This window comes from Camelus ferus, chromosome 3 (assembly GCF_009834535.1).
Source record: "Camelus ferus isolate YT-003-E chromosome 3, BCGSAC_Cfer_1.0, whole genome shotgun sequence".
NCBI lineage: Eukaryota > Metazoa > Chordata > Mammalia > Artiodactyla > Camelidae > Camelus > Camelus ferus.
The window spans coordinates 67,183,645-67,198,625 of NC_045698.1; the positions used below are offsets into that span (position 1 = coordinate 67,183,645).

Below are 14,981 nucleotides of genomic sequence, written 5' to 3' on the forward strand. Positions count from 1 at the left end.
TAAAAAGGAATCCTAATTGTTGGTATGTCAAATTTTGATTTAATATTTTTCTTCCTCATTAGGCAGTTTTTGATATACAAATATCCCCCACTTTTTGAAAGTAGATTTACACCACTGCTTTAAAAAAAAAAAACTACATTAGTATCTGTTTTCACTAAATGAAAAAAACCTGAAGAAAATGTTCACTTCTACGAAAACAGACAAAAGGCAAAAATAGCGTTCAGCATTTGTTTTGCAGCGAGCTGTTACAGAGGTAGCAGCACATGCAGAGCAGTGAGAATGGCACCTTCAAACTCCTTTCCCGGGAACTACACTCAGCATCTCAGCATCAAGCTGCCATAATTTTGAACTGCACCTGTGGTCATCTGTGCTTTATCTCCATTTATTTTGTGCATCTATTAGTAAGATGTGTTCTAACATAAATGCTTCTTTGCTTTACACCATTTTGGCTTAGGAAAGGAATACTCTACTTTCAGGTAGTCTAGGAAACCTGCTGTTCTTCCTGAATGTTTCTGTGCAAACATACATGCACGTGTACTCATGTGCACACAGGAACTACACTGTTTATAGCTGAAGCCTATTCTTTTAAAAGCATGTAGAGAATTGTTATTAATGGTCTATACAAATATGACTTTACAGTACATTTCTTCATTCATATATGTGTGTGAATACATGTTTGTGTTCTTGTACGTTTATTTCCCTAGTATTCACATTTAGTTTAGAAATTCTAGTTTTGCTGTGATGAGCAAATGCAAACAAATTTCCACTGCTTGTTTTGGACTAATCCCTAAAAGTGGAAATTTGGATAAAAATAATTCCACCTTTCAAGGGTCTTGATACACATATTAAATAAAACTGTTTCCTATTGTTCCAAAACCCATACTGTTTCTAATAATTTCATAAATACCTACCCAGTTAAGTGACTGGGCATCATGTCTACTTTTAAGCTAACAGCTTTCTCAATGAAAACTCACCTCTTCTGATCCACTATTAGATGAAGCTTGATGATGCTGCTGCTGCTGCTGCTGCTTCTTGAGCATTGCAGATCTCTGAACAGCCAGAATACTAGGGCTAGATTTCCAAAACTATAATAGAAATATAAATAAATAAAAGATGAAATTCTGAGAAAATTCTGAGAAAAGGTTTTAATTTATTGAAAAGCAGCACCAACATTTTCACTGCCTCCTATGCCTCCTAGTAAGTTAACACTGTATTCTTTACTCACATTATATGAAATACAGTATTACTGCAATACAATTAAAATAAAATGCTGAGCTTTCATTGTATATAAATACTTTATGTTGTGCTGAGTTTCACAGACAGACAATATTAATCAATATGCTCTTTGCTGTCCAAGACTACTATTCTCAAAACCAATGTGCAACACCAGTGCTACTCTAAGTGTGGCTATTTTTTAATTGCTGTGAGGTGAAGATGAAGAACTTGAGTCAGGATGCAAATCAGCTATGTAACTATGCACAGTTTGAGTTCAGCTGACTTTTTTTTGTTGTTGGTACAAGATTTCCTCCATGAAGGAAGCTGAATGTTCATTTATATTCTGGCCCAAGCATCTTATCATGACTGGTACTCTAAGTAACCCTACTCTGAAGTACAGACAAGTTCTAGTAAATCTTATAGTAGCTTTTATCAAACAGCCTACTTGCACTATGTATCTTCAAGGAAGAAGAGTTCTATTAAATTCCTCTATTAGCAATAAAGTATCTCTTTTGAAGATCTTGACAGAGATTAGATACTGTAAGACTGACAAAAAAACCACAAAGCCTTTAATTTTTTTCCGTAAGATACTAAATATTTACGAAACAATTTCTGCCTCAAAAGAGAAAGTTGTGGGGGAAGGTATAGCTCAAGTGGTAGAGCATGTGTTTAGTGTGCATGACGTCCTGGGTTCAATCCCCAGTTTCTCCTCTAAAAATAAATAGATAAACCTAATTACCTACCCCCCAGCCCCCCAAAAAGACAGTTGTACTTGTGTGTGTGTTTATTCTGTACTTGTTTTATAATTACAGACTGCTCTTCTTCCAAAACAATTAGTCCACAGATATTTAACCACAATTTGAAGAATCACTGAAAGTGTATTTTAATGTTTAAAATTAACATTTTCTAAAATCTAGATTCAGAATGCTCTAAACCAATGCTATAAATTTTCCCAAAGTAATACAAGAAATCTACCTTTCATTGGATACTTTATTACCTCAGCTCCATCAACTTTCGGTGGTTTTGCTTGAACTTTGTTTTCTCGGGAAGTGTCTGACTCAGACTCTGACTGACTGCCAGATTCAGATCCAGAGTCAGAGTCACTGCTACCTGACTGGCTACTGCTTCCATCACTACTGCTTCCAGAACTCGAACCAGATCCAGAGCCTGAAGCTGACCCAGAATCATCATCCGACTGGCTACAATTTGAAAATAAACAGATTTCAAAGAAAATTCATTAAAAATTTAGTTTTCTTAAGTCAGCAGAAAGCTCAAATCATCAAACTTTATTTCTTATTTTAGCTTTCTACAGCCAAAAAAAAAAAAAAAAGAAAAAGAAATTAATGTTAATCAGTAATAATGGACAAACTTAAAAGACTTAGTACAGTTTTGGCTAAAACATAAGCAATCAGATCACAATCTTCCTCCAAGATAATGAACAAAACCTACCAAGCACAGAATCTTGATCTAGAAACTTGGGATGACAAGAGGTCTAAGTCAGAATCCCTATTCTTAAAAGGCTAAAGTAGAAATTGTGTGAAGAAAAGGTTAAATGTTAAATATCCTCATAGTAAAAGGTAGAATACAAATTTATTTGTAGTTTCAACTTGTTTTCAAGTTTACATCTATTTTCTATCACCATCCCAGAGGAATGTTGCATATTATAACTGAGCGATGATAAAATACAATTTACTAAAAAAGAAGATCAGTAAGTGCTTCTCAGAAAATTATACTGAATCTGTTATGGTTCCTCAGTTATAAATTTGAAATAGCAACTTTTCACAATCATTCCTAGCTGCTATACACACACATGTGAAAGCAATAAATAGTTAGCTGAGAAACTAACTCTCTCCAGTACTAATTTTCACTCCAAGGTAGACCAGAAATAGTCTCGGTCTAAATGATTGATTGTGTAATCCTGAGGGCCATCTGTTCCCATAGTGTTTACATTTGAATTGTTGAAAACCAGGGCATTAAGTTTTTTAAATACATGGTACACTAAGCTTTTGATGTAATTTCATCCAGCTCTATGACAAACAACAGGTAACGTAGTTTATTTCTATACAACAAAACTCAAGCTTCAGGTCCTCTGCTGTAATTTTAAGAAATACCACCAGATGGAGGTATTACTCCAAGAAAACAGACTGCAATACTAAAAAGTAACCCCTTTCTAAAAGTAATTTCTCCTTTTCAAGAGCAAGGAGTTAATAGTTTCTACATGGAAACAGACACAAAAGTCTGCAAGAAGACTTCTGATTCCAAAACTTAGATATAAATTAAAATGCTTAAAGTGTGAACAAACGTCTATTTTTAAAATCTGGGAATCTAGTGGAATGTTTTTCTTCACAGAAACAAAAATTTGCCTCTTAAAGTCTATGATGTCAAGATCATTTTTCCAACAGTTTCTACCCACTAGTCACAAGGTTCAAAAACAGCATAGTGCCTTTTAATTAAGAAACAAAAACAAAAATTGCTGTATTTTACTTAGGTTCCTTGAAATATGAGCAAGCATATTAGAGAAAATACTTTTCCTGACACACAATTTTGTTTTTCCTTTAACCCACTAGGTAAAAGACATCTACCATTTATTTAAGAAACTTTACCGAGAACTATAGCGTGTTATGCACTGGGAAGACTGAGTCTGACTTACTGAGACAAAGCTTTCACCATTGAAGAACTTGTAACCTGATATGGAGAGACAGTCGTGTCAACCAATAAATACCATGATGTGCTATGTTTAAGGTAACTGGTCCAGGGATATGGGGAGCGATGAAGATATAAACAAGTTTGGTACAGTAACTGGGGAACACTTAGAAGAAAGTGAAGATGTTAATAATCCTTTAAGAAAGAAGAATTAAGCAGAAGGGCTTCACTTTAACTGCTTATAAGGTTCTTGAGGTACTGTTTTTATTTTCCAGAGTACCTTACACAGGCAGGTGTTCAATAAATACTCGAAAAGTAGATGGATGAATGATTGGATTTGGAGGGCTATCATGTGCCTTCTTAACTGTATGTTGATTAGTCGTTCCAGATGAACAGCTAGTCAAAATTCCTTGTTAATAAATCAGAATTCTTAAGTGAATGTAGGAATCTTTCTTTTCAGGCTCTTTAGAAAGAAGTAGTCTGGCCGGAGATAAACGCAAACAGCCTGAGTCTAGGCTACTCTAATGGCATAAGAGGGTTTATTATTAAAATGTCTTTACCTTAGGTATTAGGATTATTCTATGTCAGCCCACTGCTGCATGTTTTTTCTAGAATGAAAATCTAACATGGCCTAACTTTCTTTTTGTAAGTCTTCAGTGTTTCTGTAACAAAGTTTGGACACCTATGAGGTCCTTCAGAAATTTGTCTCTTCCAACCTATCTCTAGCCAGTTTCCCACTTAAACTCTTAATTCTAGGGGTGGTAAACTACTTGTAATTCTCTGAGAGTTTCTCTTTCCACTTCCTGCTTTTGTATAATTACTTCTCTTTTTTTTTTCTTTCAACCCATCTCCCCTGACTCCAACATTAAATCTACCCCAAATTATATCAGGGGTACTTCCCTCAGCATTTCCACAACATCCTGTACCTATAACTATCTTGGCTGCAAGCATACTATGTAATAATCACTGTAGTTTTCTGTTTTCTTTTTCTTTTTTTTTTTTGGTAACCTACCTTTGTTATTCCACCACATGTTCCTAGAATGTTGGGATTTTTACTTGTTCTTTAAATGGTGAGCATTAAATGAACTCAATGTATATGCCTGATGTGTGGATGGATATATACACAAGCAAACAAATCAAAGATATCCATGGATACAGATCCTTAAATTCACAAATATAGTTTGGCTATAAGAAATATTTCTAACCCCTAAATAACATTTTATTTAGGTAGTAACCGATACCACTGATTTTTTATACAACGTTAAGTATCTGTATAGCACTTAAAAGAGTTATCCTTGTTAAGTATATTAAATCCCACTAGTACAAAAGTAATAAGGTGGTAGATTATTAAAAACACTGAACTCTTTTCCTCATCTTTCTCAACTTACAAAAGAAAACCCACCATCATGTTTATGGGTATTTTGATAAAATTATAGTTTTCTTAAGGTAAATTAAGTAGAAATACCATATTTAAAACATAAATACAATTGAAATTAGTTTCTTTTCAAGTTTGTTTTTATATTCAATTTCAAACAAAAACAAGAGAACAATATAACAAATAACTATATATAATCTATCAACCAGCTTCACAATTATCAACTCAGTACCAATCTTGTTTTAAATAATTCAGCTTCCCACACACACAGTCTCAAACATATTAAAATTTCATCCATAAACATTTCATTTCAGTACTCATGTAAAACAAGTAACAAAATATTTTTAAACATCAACAATACTAGTATCATACTTGTAAAAAATCACTTACTCCTTAAAATTAAATATTAAAGTAAATATTAAATACCCACTTCAGTTTATCCCTTTAGTTGATTTTGTTTCTTCATTGCCTATGAATGGGAATCCAAACAAGGTTCACACATTGCACTTGAGTCACATTTTTCTTGTCTTTTTCATTAATCTGACAGATTCTTCTCCCTCCTTTTTTTTTCTCTTGCAATTTATCTTGTGGAAGAATTAGGTAATTTTTTCTGTAGACTCTTCCGGCTTTCCAGATTTTGCTGACTGTACCCCTGTGGTATTATTTAACATATTTTTTTCTTTCTCTTGTATTTCTTGTAAGCTGTTAGATCTAGAGGCTCAGATTTAAGTTCAGTTTTTCTAGGCAAGAATGTTTTTTAAGAGTTGTGGGCTCCTAATGGAAGAAACAATGTTTGGTTGTCTCCTTTTGCATGAGGTTAAGTTCAATCTGTGTGTTCAGTTACGTTCAGCTTTATCTTTCCATTATACAGTTCCTCATAAGCCCTATATGTAATGTTTTCAGCCCTATATATAATGTTGTAATTGATCATATGGCTTCATCTACTATATATTCAGAGGCAGTAAAATAGTGATATTATATCATTATTTACCGAATATATCATTTCTTCACTAATAGGTGGAGTATTTTTATAAAGAGAAACTTTCTCTCATCATATTTGTTAACCTTAAGGTATACAGTTCATATCTGAGAGGGATTTCATTTCTTCTCCTTATTTTCCAGCTTTCAAAATGAGTTAAATTCCTAGCAGCCTTTCAAAGTAGACCGGTAATTTTCTAAGTCTCATTATGAATCCATGGATTTGAAATTATCAGTTTTAACAGTCTATTATCGTTGATAATTTGTCCAAATCGTCCCATCTTAAGTGAGCAGAAAACCCTTTCTTAATTCCTGAATCCTTCTGATATGACCTCAAGTCATCTTTGATAGTTTCCTCTCTTTCTGGTCTGACAAGATGAACCAGGCTCATCTTGTGTACTTCTCACCTCAGACTGAAGTAATTCAGGCATTTCATTTATTTTACTTGCTGTATCTTAGAATATACATTCTAGTTTCACAGTAACAATACCATTATTATATGATTACTAAATGTTAAGATTTCTTTAAATTCTTTTTGGCCTTCAGGAATACTCAGCCCCCCAATCAAATTATTGCTTTGAGTCAACGAAACTAATTCATTTCTGCATGGCCACCAATTTGGTTTAATTAGCATAATTTGCTTTCATTTTTAGGGACTGCTTTTTATTCACTTTGATTTAACGTTGGTTTATTATTTACTCGGATCCAACTTGAGAGCTCAAAAGTTATAGTAAAAATCCAGCTTCCATCCTTGTTTTCTCTATACCATGTCCTCTCTCCCTCTACAGTAATTTTTTTTAAGTTTTTCATTTATTTTCCCTTTTTTAATATAAGCAAATTATGAATAAGAGTATGTTTATATTCACAAATGATTACTCACATATTTACAGTTTTATATAAATGATGCCGAGTTATACACACATTGTATCCTGGAGATCATTCCACAGCACTGCAGGAATAGATATATTTCCCATTCCTTTATGCAACTACATATACCCCATTTGATAGATATATCACAATTTCAACCTGTCCCTCAAAGATAAATATGCTGTTTCCAGTCTTTTGATACACAAACAGTAACACAAAAAATGGTCCACTGCATGTATCTTTTTGTATTTATGGCAGTGTATCTTCTGATTTGCTATTTATCAACCCATGTATATATCCCTTTCAAGTTTTAAATTTATTATCACCTAGCACCCAGATCTTGATTTCTAAAAACAAATCCACACTTAAGTAAACTAGGAGTCCCTTGAGAAATGGCAGATTATATACAGCATAGCACAGGGAACTATATTCAGTATCTTGAAGTAACTTATGGTGAAAAAGAATATGAAAATGAATATATGTATGTTCATGTATGACAAGCATTATGCTGCACACATAGAAATTGACATATTGTAGACTATACTTTGATAAAATACATATACATTAAAAAAAAGAAAAGAAAAAGAAATGGCAAATTCGAAGCTGGGTCAAGGAAGGTGCAAGATGAACCTAAACAAGCTTGCTGTGCCAAAGAACAAAATACTTAAAAAACAAAAAACGAAGAAAAACAAAACTTTATATAAAAGTCAACTTGAATGGGCTTCCACTGGCCAAATCTGATTTGAGTATCAAAACAGACAATAAGAGATTATTACCCAGTAAATAAAACAGGAATCCTCAAGTCCATGCTGATGATAGGAAGGCAGGTAGGAAAGACAGACAGACTTCATAGGAGGGCTCTGATAGAATTCTGAATGTCAACCAGTAATTGTGAACAGGGTAGTAGTGTTAGAAAATTACCATTTTGCAATCATCATAGAAAATATTGGTTCAAATAAAAATCACCATAAGATGCTAAATCAAGTGGGAAACTTTGGTGAGTAAGATTATCTGCACAGTCTCAAAGCATCTTCTCATGAATTGCTTATTAGCTGAAATAGGTAAATTAGAAACTGCAGTAGAAAAAACAGACAATCACCCTATCCTGGCAATCAAAACTAATAACACCAATAGGGACAGACAGACATTATGAGCCTCTCAATTTGATACCTTTGTGAAAGGCATTATCATCACTCACACAGTCCTCCAGCAAGGGGATGCAGAGTGTAGGGGATGCATAAATTGGATCAAATCATAAAAAACATAAGACAAACCTAAATTAAGAAATATATTTAGGGAGGGGATGGCTCAGTGGTAGAGGGCCTGCCTAGCATGCACAAGGTCCTGGGTTCAATCCCCAATACCTCCATTAGAAAATAAATGAATAAACCTAACTACCCTTTCCTGCCAAAAAATAAACAAAAATACTCCCCCCCCCCAAAAGAAAGAAAAGAAACAGAAAAAGTATATTAAAAATATATTCAATAAAATAACTAGCCTATGGCCTTTAAAATGCTTGTCATGAAAGACATAGAAAGAGGAAATGTTTCAGATTAAAGGAGATTAAAGAGACATGACAACCAAATCCAGTATTTAATTTTAAACTGAACCCTGTACTGAAAGATGACTGGGATGACTGACCAAACCGGAATAGACTAAAGATTAAAGTTTTACATTAATGTAAAATTTCCTGAACTTAGTAACTATACAGGGCTTACGTAAGGGAATTCCTTTGTTCTTAGAAAATATAAACTTAAGTATTAACACAAAAGGGGGCATGATTTTTGCAACTTACTCTCAATAATTCAGGAAAAATAAATATGTACTACACACATATCATGTGCGTATATATACATAGAATAAAAAGGAAATGTGGCAAAAAGGTAAAAATTAGTACATCTGGGCAAAGTTATTGGTACTATTCCTGCAACTTTTCTGTAATTTCAAATTATTTCAAAATTAAAATTTTAATAAACGAAATTTTTCCAATACCACAGCTTTTGTCACAAATATTTAAAATAGTGAAATCTCATATGCAGGTAGTAAAACGTACAAAAATGAGAAAATTTTAAAGCCGCTGATCTCAAATGCATATGAAACAAGCAAGTAAGTAAACATTCAGTGGTATGAAAAATAAAGTACCTAAAATCAGTCAATAAAATGGCCAAACTAAATATGTAAGAACTACATAAAGCTTTGCCTTAAGAAACATAGAAAGGAGTTCGATCGGTAGTGGGAGCGGAGAGCAGACCTCAGAGAGCCCTGAGCAGCCCCACCGCCGCCGCCGGCCTAGTTACCATCACACCCCGGTAGGAGCCGCAGCTGCCGCAGCCAGCCCCAGTCACCATCACCACAACCATGAGCAGCGACGCTGAGACCCAGCAGCCCCCCGCCGCCCCTGCCCTCAACGCTGCTGACACCAAGCCCGGCACGAAGGGCAGCAGCGGCCCAGGCGGCCTTACATCGGAGGTGCCTGCCGGCGGGGACAAGATCATCGCAACGAAGGTTTTGGGAACAGTAAAATGGTTCAATGTAAGAAACGGATATGGCTTCATCAACAGGAATGACACCAAGGAAGATGTATTTGTACACCAGACTGCCATAAAGAAGAATAACCCCAGGAAGTACCTTCGCAGTATAGGAGATGGAGAGACTGTGGAGCTTAATGTTGTTGAAGGAGAAAAGGGTGCAGAGGCAGCAAATATTACAGGCCATGGTGGAGTTCCAGTGCAAGGCAGTAAATACGCAGCAGACCGTAACCATTACAGACGCTATAGACGTCGCAGGGGTCCTCCACGCAATTACCAGCAGAACTACCAGAATGGTGAGAGTGGGGAAAAGAATGAGGGATCAGAAAGCGCTCCCGAAGGCTAGGCCCAGCAGAGCCGGCCCTACCGCAGGCGGAGGTTCCCACCTTACTACATGCAGAGGCCCTGTGGGCGTCGACCACAGTATTCCAACCCTCCTGTGCAGGGAGAAGTGATGGAGGGTGCTGACAACCAGCGTGCAGGAGAACAAGGTAGACCAGTGAGGCAGAATATGTATCGGGGTTATAGACCACGACTCTGCGGGGGCCCTCCTCGCCAAAGACAGCCCAGAGAGGATGGCAATGAAGAAGATAAGGAAAATCAAGGAGATGAGACCCAGGGTCAGCAGCCACCTCAATGTCGGTACCGCCGCAACTTCAATTACCGACGCAGATACCCAGAAAACCCTAAGCTACAAGATGGCAAAGAGACAAAAGCAGCTGATCCACCAGCTGAGAATTCGTCGACTCCTGAGGCTGAGCAGGGCGGGGCTGAGTAAATGCCGGCTTACCATCTCTACCATCATCCGGTTTAGTCATCCAACAAGAAGAAATGAATATGAAATTCCAGCAATAAGAAATGAACAAAAGATTGAAGCTGAAGACCTTAAGTGCTTGCTTTTTGCCTGTTGACCAGATAACTAGAACTATCTGCATTATCTATGCAGCATGGGGTTTTTATTATTTTTACCTAAAGATGTCTCTTTTTGGTAACAACAAACGTGTTTAAAAAAAAAAAAGCCTGGTTTTTCTCAATACACCTTTAAAGGTTTTTAAATTGGTTCATATCTGGTCAAGCTGAGATTTTTAAGAACCTCATTTTTAATTTGTAATAAAAGTTTACAGCTTGACTTTTTCAAAAAAAAAGTCAACAAACTGCAAGCACCTGTTAATAAAGGTCTTGATAAAAAAAAAAGAAAGAAACATAAAAAGGTAAAAATACTAAGGAAGGGAAATCAAAGACCAACTGTAATAGAACAGCCGCCTCAGAAACTGCCAGTCTCTGAACTCAGAATGTCACCTTGTTCTCCTTAGTAACAGAAATCCCAGTGTTACGGTCCACCCTGTATTAAAAAAGCGCACAGCACAAACTCCCTGTAGCTATGTGTGGCTATTAAAGTTCTGACAAATGAGACATATGCAGAAATGTTGGGTTGTACTTCCCAGAAGGCTATTCAATAAGGGCTGATTCAGCTAGGAGATGCTCCCTTTTTTGGTCCTTTCAGATTTGCCTTGAAAATTTCCAGCTGTCTGACAGTAGGAAGAGCGCTTAAAATTCACATTTGCATAGGTTCTTTTAGTATAAAAGCCAATATGCTTTTCTAATATTCCCAAGGTTATGATAAGTCAATGTTCTTAATAACTTGAATGACCACAAAAAATTAATATTCTGTTCAGTAAGAAAGACATTAAATCCATTTTAAAATTTTTTTTTTCCAAGTTAAGTTTTTAGGAGCTTTAGTGCAGCTATCATCAGTGGTTTACTACTTCCTTATGAGTTCCACGTAACTAAAATGTTACAATTCTGTATCTAGGGATCAGCTTAGAGAAATGCTTCTCAAACTCTAACCAACATCAAGATGATCATTCCGCTCCAATTTTTCAATTACATATGCCTGGGCCCAGTCCCATATCACATGGTGAAGCCAGCACCTTGCGGGGTTTAACGGCTTACCTCTGCTCTTAGCATAAAATGACTAAACTCTGCTTTCTGCCTACCTCTCTGATTTATCTTAAAACTACTTTCTTATCTCTATTCTGTACCCTAGTCTCACTGACTTCCTTCAGCCCTTAAATTTGCCATGCTTCCTCACCTCACAGCCTTGATATAAAGCAGCTCTCTGTACCTGGAAAATGTGCTAATCCTCATCCCACCTACCTGTAGATACACTCTGAAAATATATTTGTGAATAGTACCTCCTCATTACTTTTCATTTAAAAACATCATAAGCCAAAGTCTTTCACAGGAATTTTCTTATTTTTACTCCTGGTTTCTCTGACTCTACTTTTCTTCATTTGGGTTTTTTCATCCTCCAAATCATCTAAATGAAAATTGCTTTGGGAAAAATAATTTTAAGAAGTTTTTCTTTGAAGAGGATCTGAAAACACTAGACCCACTTCCCATAGAGTCACAACTGTCTATTCTTAGTAGCACTGGTTCCTTTCGATGATGTATATGCTCTCCAATTCACTAGTCACCTCCCCTAAACAGATGTCTTATACCTGGACAGTTTCATTCATTTATTTTAGCTGTTTGGCCCTTATAGTACTTTTTCTTATTTATACTCTAATTAAGACAAATGTTTTAATATCTCCATAGCTTTCAAAATACTTTGATACTATATTCCATTTTATCCTCACAACAACAAAAAAAAATCCTTGAAGGCACATACAAGGAGTTTTATGGACCATTTTCAGAGGAGACAACCCTTCCAGGGTCCCAGCTTTAAGGAAACTTAATTCTGTATTCAAATTAGTTCCAACATCAACCTCAGCCTCCTGTCTAGAGGGCCTGTATCCTTTCAAATCCCCTCTGTGTTGCCATGTTTGCTCAGAGCTTACTAGGTGCTCCTTACTGCTCTTTAAGTTCCCTTCTGTTCCTGGCACATGAAAGTTTCCTCTAAAGTTCAGCTGTGCACCTACATTTTTCCCCTTTGCTCTGTATTATTTAGTATTTTCTTTCTTTTTTTTTAATCTCAAATCATTTTATTTTTAACTTGCTTTTTTTTCTTTTTCAGGTTTATTAGGTAGAATTATTACAGTTTGATTGCACATATACATTATATTGCATGTAAATACATAAATGCAATTATTGCACACTTTTTCCTTAGTTTACAGTATATGTACTGACCATTGTTTCTAAGAACAGATGTGTTTGTGGGTAGAAAGTGCTTTGGAGTGAAAGTCTTTGTTCACTCAGCACAGCATTATGACAGAATCGCAATACCTTTCTTTATACTTAACTCTCCACTCAAATCAGTCCTCTGAACTAAAAAAAACACTAATAAATATAATGGGTACTTGAGAATGATGTATTCTCAAATGAATAAACAAAGATTCTTCTAGATTATGAGGAAAAATATGCTTTTTATCTCAGGAATTGGAAACTAGTCTGCAATGGGATATAGAGGAAGAATGAGTAAAATAATGAATGACCTAAGAAAGTAGCAATGAGCAGCTGCTTTCCTTACCACCAACCAGATCACCAATAGAAGAAACTGGCCCTAAAAAATCCTGAAACAGATTAAAGTCAAAACAAAGTCATACTGACTATAATTCAATAAAAAAATGTTAAAAAGAAAAACAAAAGAAAGTCATACTGAAGTGGGTGTAGAAGTACTGAGGAGGAATGAAGAAAACATCTCAGAACAAAAGGACTAACACAGAAGAAAAAAAAAAAGACTGCATTAAACACCATATGTAATTAGACTACCTATATCAAAGGCTTAGACCAATGATTTCATCCTAACTCTATTATATAATTTATTCATTTATTTACTTTTATTCTTAGTATATAAGGATTTACTTTCTAATATATCCTATTTCCCTCCTTTTTCTTTCCTATTTTTTTTTAACTGGTAGAATTTAGACGAATTTAGCCTCAAGGGAGAAGAAGAAATGTTATAGGATACTCTGATAGATGGTAAACTAATTTTCCACAGATATATTACAATAGAGGATTGTGTGCCTGACAAATACAGTAATAAATACATAATCAAAGAACTGTATTTACTACTCTAAAGAACAAGCACACTACACTAAGTTCTCATTTTATTTCTTGATCCCTTCCTTAACTACTGCTTAATTGTCAATGCCATTAAAAAGGACTTCTTTGAGGGAGTTTTTGAAAGAATTTTTTGACAGACACTTGTGGGAAAACTCAGGACTAACTTGATGTTCTGAGGGTCAACCCTGACTTACTTTCTTCTAGCCTCCAACCCTTTCTTCTCGTTATATTTATATATGTACACTCATTAGATAAGTGTCAGGTTTCTATCACATAGAAATAACAAACATACTTAAGGATTACTGTGAATATTAAAAAAAAGGTATAAAGCATATTGTCTAATATATACTAGAAGCTATTAGAATAAAAAAAATTTTGACTTTTTTTCCTGAGTTCAAAATCAGAATCATTACTTCAAAGTTTGCTTTAGTAATACTTCTTTAATGTTTGTGCCCTATGAATGTTGTCTACTTGCCCCTCCTCACTCACCCAGTATCTACTTCCTATCTGCTCTTTGTTATTACATAACTGGCACTCCAGTTTTAAATAGCACATGCCCACCCAGATACAGATTATAGACTTCCCAGTATCTCTTTTCAGCTTGGGTGGCCATGTGAACATGTTTTGGCCAATGGAATATGGCTAGAAGTGATGTGAAATTTCTACATCTCAGCTTTAAACATGAACTGGTTTGCCTTAAATCCCCCCAATTCCCATCTTCCTGATGGCTGAAAATGCCAAGCACCGGAATAATAGAAGCCACATATTAAGGACAACCAAGCTGCTCCCACTAGCCAGAGTACCTGGATAACCTCAAGGGGAAGCACTCACTTACCTAATAATGAAAAAAAATAACTATTTTTGAGACCCTGTGTTTTGAGGACTCTAATATATATAGCATGTTAAGTGGTTCTCTAACTAATATGCTATAATAAGGTTTGTGCAATAAACATTTTTGAAATAACAAGTTTTATACATGTGTAATTTGAATTCATTTGATTATATCTTCACCTAAGAAGTACTGAGCAAGAGTTAGTACAAACAAAATGCCATGGGAAAAGTACAGCTTACGAGAATCAAAGGTATAAGGATTGGTCAATTCCTGATTGAGGAACTAGAGATGGGGCAATTGAAATTAGGGGGCAAGGCTTCATGGAGGAAGTGATTTTAGAGCTAGTTATCGGTAGTATTCGTCACACTTTTCTCTCTGGAGAACACCTCTCTGAAGCAACTTATAAAATTTCTCACTCTAAAATTACCCCAAAACATCATATCCTTCATGTTACGCTCTCCAATTTCTCCAGGAACAGGTCATTGTTCTAGCCCACGTGTTCATAGAATTTTGTTCACATGTTACTAATAATTCCTTC

The 14,981-nt window shown here is 35.4% G+C and overlaps 2 protein-coding genes across 6 annotated transcripts in view; one reads left to right on the forward strand and one right to left on the reverse strand.

The window, feature by feature from the left end:
• CHD1 (chromodomain helicase DNA binding protein 1) overlaps positions 1-14,981 on the reverse strand; it is a 73,844-nt gene that overhangs the window by 46,133 nt on the left and 12,730 nt on the right. For 4 of the 5 annotated variants that reach the window (XM_032476420.1, XM_032476421.1, XM_032476419.1 and 1 more), the window contains exons 3-4: positions 2,213-2,414; positions 975-1,085 (exon numbers count right to left, since the gene is read on the reverse strand). In XM_032476420.1, the coding sequence (XP_032332311.1) occupies positions 975-1,085; positions 2,213-2,414 (313 nt within the window). Of the gene's footprint in view, positions 1-974; positions 1,086-2,190; positions 2,415-14,981 lie in introns of those variants that run through there. The other variant, XM_032476423.1, reaches the window with a different exon arrangement.
• LOC116662626 (Y-box-binding protein 1-like) lies at positions 9,336-10,751 on the forward strand. Its single transcript, XM_032476424.1, is given in 1 exon segment — positions 9,336-10,751. A coding segment is annotated over 1 exon segment (948 nt). The 5' UTR covers positions 9,336-9,436; the 3' UTR covers positions 10,385-10,751.